At 37.6% G+C, this 5,363-nt stretch overlaps 1 protein-coding gene across 2 annotated transcripts in view; it reads right to left on the bottom strand.

The window, feature by feature from the left end:
- Positions 1-4,447, bottom strand: part of esd (esterase D/formylglutathione hydrolase) — a 5,596-nt gene extending 1,149 nt beyond the window's left edge. The window contains exons 1-5 of one of the 2 annotated variants that reach the window (XM_024286083.2): positions 4,332-4,447; positions 2,627-2,701; positions 2,444-2,532; positions 2,150-2,248; positions 1,822-2,066 (exon numbers count right to left, since the gene is read on the bottom strand). In XM_024286083.2, the coding sequence (XP_024141851.1) occupies positions 1,822-2,066; positions 2,150-2,248; positions 2,444-2,532; positions 2,627-2,694 (501 nt within the window). In that variant the 5' untranslated portion in view covers positions 2,695-2,701; positions 4,332-4,447. Of the gene's footprint in view, positions 1-1,821; positions 2,067-2,149; positions 2,249-2,443; positions 2,533-2,626; positions 2,702-4,135; positions 4,279-4,331 lie in introns of those variants that run through there. The other variant, XM_024286084.2, reaches the window with a different exon arrangement.
- Positions 4,448-5,363: the final 916 nt, after the last annotated feature.

The following is a 5,363-nucleotide window of genomic DNA, read 5'->3' as shown; positions in this document are numbered from 1 at the left end:
TGGACGGGGTTACAGATGGGGGCGAACGCCGACACAGCCTGCAGGAGACACACCCGTCAGTCAGACCGCACAGGACATCCACTCCTAGGTTTTTATGGACCAATTCCTCTTTCTTACTGAGCCTTTCAGCAACAATGTCACCTACACCACTAATTCACACACGATGACATCACAGCGGGAGAATCCACCATACAGTGAACGGTCAAGATCTCTTATGAGGCTAAAAAGATGTCAAAATCCATCAATTAAAACAGAACACCTGTCTAAGATATTCAGGGGAAGTACTGAAATTATTATGGGATGGCCACAGGAACGAGGGGCCTCTGGTCATATGAAGAATCAATCTCCAGCCGGAAGCGGATTTTTCACAACTTTCTTTGATGTGGAAGCGGAAATGTCCGAAACTAATGAACCCTTTCAGAAATTATATTTTAAAACCTTTTCAGAACTATCTGCGTTTAAGCTTTTAAATGTGAATAAACTTTAACTGTAATAGTTTAGTTTGCAAGATGAGCTTCGATTGGGACAGAGAACGTTCATCATTTTGTTTCTTTCTAGTCAATATTAACAAGTGTTCGAATTCGATAAACTACACCTGATTTACTCCACAGAAAAAGCCGGCGAAATGCTGTTTTTTTTCTCTGTGAATCAGCTGATCATGTCAGCAGTTACGATATATCAAGGGAAAAGGTCGAAAGCTTAAAACGGGGTTTCCCGTTGATGACTTCTGACCAATGTTTTCAAGCACAAATGATGCTCCAGCAGGGGGAGGGAACTGCTATTCATTTTCTAGAGCCGTATTTTTTCCTCTGTGGACCAGATTCTCTTGACAAAAACTGACAAAGTGACATTTTAGCGATTTTCACATTTTTGCACGATATGGTGAAGTAAACCTTAGCAATCATCACAAAATTTCACACTACTACCACCGTCAACATCTTGTTGACCTTTGACCTCGAGAAGAGGCTGCCATCTTGAATTTTCAAAACAATAACTGGAAAAATTCACTACCTGTGACAATACTAGTGTAAATGCTTTTTTGCTGAAAATGCAAAAGTTATTAGCAAAATGATAAATCTGCTAGAAGACTGTAAGTTTTGTAAAAAAAAAAAAACTACGAAAGAGCGCAGAAGTTGACCTAAATTACTGAAAATTTGTGGTAACATTGCCTTTACAATGCTAGTTTTACAAACATATTTAGTGTGTTGCTTTGAATATGATCAAAACTCCAAATTAGCCCAAAAAAAGTAGGCATGACAAGGCGCTAATTAGCCAAAAAAGCTATCTTAAACACAAGCTAAACCGCAAAATAGCCTGAAATTCCTCAGTAAACTAAATTATTTAAAAATGTTAGCCTGTTGATAAAACATAAGCTAAACTCTAGTTTGGCCAAAAAAACCCCCGTAGATAACAAATTAGCCAAGAATGTTAGCCTGTAGCTAAAATATTAGCTACACTCCAAACTAACATAAAAAACCTCAACAGATTGTTTAGTTTTTTTTAGTTTACCAAAATTTTCTGAAAATCTTGTGGTAAAGTTGCTCAAAATCTCTAATACATGTCAAATTTGCCAAAAATGTTAGCATGTTGCTAAAATATTAGCAAAACTACAAATTAACATAAAAAGACCTCAGCAGATGCCAAATTAGCTAAAAAAAATCTAGCATTTTGATTAATTACTAGCTAAACTCCAAAGTAGCTATAAATTCCTCAATAAACTAAATTGGTCAAACTTCCTATTTTCCATAAACTTTGAATGCAACATCTATCTGGTTACATCAGACGGGGGTTTTCTGCTGGAGCTGAGGCTTGAGCGGGTACCTTGTATCTCCCGGGGTTCTTCAGGGCGCAGATGAGCGCTCCGTGTCCGCCCATAGAGTGCCCTGAGATGGATATCCTGTCTGGCACGGTGGGGAAGTTGGCGTTGATCAGCTTGGGCAGCTCCTCCGTGACGTAGGAGTACATGCGGTAGTTGGTCTTCCACGGCTCTTGAGTGGCGTCCACGTAAAAGCCGGCTCCTGTGCCGAAATCCCAGCTCTCGTCCTCGCCCTCGATGCCGCAGCCGCCTGAGGAATGGTGGTGGAGACAGAGTTCCAGCATGAAAAAACATCAAGATCCCTGCAGGAGCAAGCTGGGAGTGTGAGCGTACGCGGGCTGGTGTCTGGAGCCACGATGATGAGGCCGTGCTCTGCAGCAGGCAGCTGACTGCCCGCCTTGGTGATGAAGTTCTGCTCTGTGCAGGTCAGGCCTGCAGAGAGACGCGCAGAAAGAACCAATCAGAGGCTGGATCGTCTCAAGATGACGAGAAAGCATCAATCAGGTATTCAAGAAACTATTTCTGTGATCTTTTCAGTGTTTCGGTGCTTTTTACTTAACCACTTGCAGGTTCTTTAAATATCTCCTTGTACTAACTCGTAAGAACCAAAATGAATCCCTTACTCACCGGAGAGCCAGTACAGGACGGGACATTTGTCGGTTTCAGCTTTAGGAGGCAGGTAGACGGCGAACTTCATCTTACACTTCAGCTCCACGCTGCAGAGGAAACACAAGCGTGAGTTCAGTCGGCCCTCTGCCTCTGCTCACGTAAACGTCTGGAGACCAGGAGGACGCCGCCGGCGTGCTCGACCTTTCATGCTCGAAAACCTTCTGGAAGCCGCCGGCGCACTTGTTGGAGGAGACCTGAGTGAGAGCCATCCTTGATCTGCACACAGAAACAGTTTCCTCACAGAAACCTTCAAACACGAGTGAAATGACAAACAGTAAAACAGATGAAAATATTCTTCTACAAATACACAAAGAACGTTTGAATTCACTCCTGTGGACTGATTAGACTTCATCTCAAAGTAAAGCTAACCTTAATCTTGTTAAAAAATGACATGTTTTACATGCTTTTTTCTTAAACAAAATATATATATAAATTGTCTGGTTCCTGTCGCACTTTTGTGAATTCAAAAAGAACAAAAAACCGTCAAAGCAAGAAAAAAAAACTAATACAAATAAAAAATCCTTCCTGATGCATTACTACTAAAATAACATAAATAAATGTCAGAAAATGAATCCAAATATCAACACATGTTTAGTACTGACAAATGTATAACAATTGTGAACTTATTTTACACATTAATGTATTGAGAGTCTAACATTTAACCACAGAACGTGCTGAGAATTTAGCTAAAATACATATATTTTTTATGTGAATCTTGAAGGTGATTAAAAATTCAACATGTTTCCTGTTGTTAGTTCTATAGACTGATCTGTCGGCAGGTCAGAGGTCACACACGACACAATCTTTTAAACAAAACAACCCTACAACCCAATATCTTGAGATTTAAAATATATGGATACAGATTAGGATCAAGTCGGGCTCATTGGGAACAAATACTTTTAAAATAAAGTAAAAATGTGTCATTTAAAATACTACATCATAAATACAACCTGTTAAAAACTTTTGGGCAGATTTGTCCTGGATATGGACTAAGTATGTACATTTTGTGGATCAAAAGAAGAAATAATTTTTCATTTGTTTGTGAATTGTAGAAATACAAATACATTTTTGGACAAATGTTTGAAATTATGTAAGTTGTAAAACCAGAAGAACAATTAAACTTTGAGAACAAAATAGAATTTGGGGATGGTATAATGACTATGTGGATTATAACTTTATTTATATCACATTTTGCATTTATATTATGAAATAATCAAACTCCAAAGCTCATTTTAAACAACTAATGCAATATGCTAATATCAAGCAAATTGAAAAAAAGTCATTTCAACAAATGAAATTTTTGAAATAAAGGCTGTTATTTTTAAATAAACTCTATAAATCATTGTTGTAAAATGTTGGTTATGTGAACCTGAAGGTCTGTTTACATTAGTTACGTTTTTTCCCTTCTTTCCCATTGAGAGTCACACGTTTGTAGTATTTGTTGTTTATAAATAAAGTTTTTTTTTTTTAATCACACAGACAGACGCGTCCATTATCACTACATTATGTAACTAAATACAGAATTATCCAAAAAGGCGTCATAAAAGACAAACAATGTATGCGCCGAATTTTAAACAGTTACTTTAAAAGCATGCACGAGTTTTTATTTAATGCAGATTTAGTGATTATAAAGACTTTAAGGATACAAACCGAGAATAAAGGTCAGAATTGGACGGAGTTTGGAATGTTCGAAAGCGGGGGGCGTGCGGGGGTTAGCGAGCGCAGCACGCGCCGCTTGGGTCTCCGTTCCTCTCGATTCTGCGCGTCGTTCTGCTTCACGTTTCCACTTTTTGTGACGTGAATCGATCATATTAAACAACGTGCAGGAACAATGTACGAGACTCACCTCGGGGAATCACAGTTTCGTGCTAAACTTCCACTAACTTCCCCGCCGCTGCAGCAGCCGTCAGCACAGTCCAACGACGTCGGGGTCAACGTGATGACGTAATCAGAGACGCACGACGCAGTGCTTATATTGGACCAGTAGATGTCAGTGTTCAACAGGGAGAGATTCAGCAGGTTTTGCTCTACATGAGCATGCAGCGGTTTTTTGTGTGCTTTGCTTATATTAAATATATTCATTTTGAAGATACAAATGCAGAAATAAATACAATAAAATAAACGCACCAAATGAAACAAATGTTGTGATGAAAGCTCCGGGAATATTTGATTCAGTCCAAATAAGGAGATAATAAAAGAAAACAACAATGTTAAAATAAAAAGAGGCTACATTTTCCAAAATCCCAACACTTTCTTCTTCATTGTAAAGTTTCATAGCATTTTTTATTTTAACATGTTTAACACGTGAGGAAAAAGTTGCAGTTTCTTACGATAAGCACAACATTTTGGTGTTGATTTTAAAAACTTGCTCTTATGTTTAAAAAATGTACCAAGTATCTTTGTATGCAGTTTATTTTTTATAATCAAACCAAGCAAAAATATTTTCTTTTTTAAGTTCAGGAGTATGCAGACATTTAGTAAACCAAACAAACAAATCCTCCCAAAGAACCCAAAAGGTTATGTTGTTTCAGGATGTGTGTTACAAAATGTACAGTTACAACATTTAAATGCAAGACGGCTGAAAGAAAATCAGAAGATAGGTAAACATCATTGATCATTTGAAAGTGAATCTCTTTGGCTTTTGAGGCAATAGGAAGCTTGAAAAAGAAGGATCTTAAATATTCTGAATCTGTTTTAGAAAAGTATTTTGAAATTGAATTTTGGGAAGAAGGAGATGGAAATAGTTCTTTGTTAAATATTTGTTGAGTATTTACTTTGGCATCAAATAAATCACAGGCCAGTCTTCCTCCAAAGAAGTAATAACTAATTTATGTGATCTTTTTGTTTTTTTTTCCTTTATATTTTTACAATTTGAAAT

This window comes from Oryzias melastigma, linkage group LG21, assembly GCF_002922805.2.
Source record: "Oryzias melastigma strain HK-1 linkage group LG21, ASM292280v2, whole genome shotgun sequence".
Classification (NCBI taxonomy): domain Eukaryota; kingdom Metazoa; phylum Chordata; class Actinopteri; order Beloniformes; family Adrianichthyidae; genus Oryzias; species Oryzias melastigma.
The sequence above is the reverse complement of the archived record's forward strand: the minus strand, read 5'-3'. Positions and strand labels throughout refer to the sequence as shown.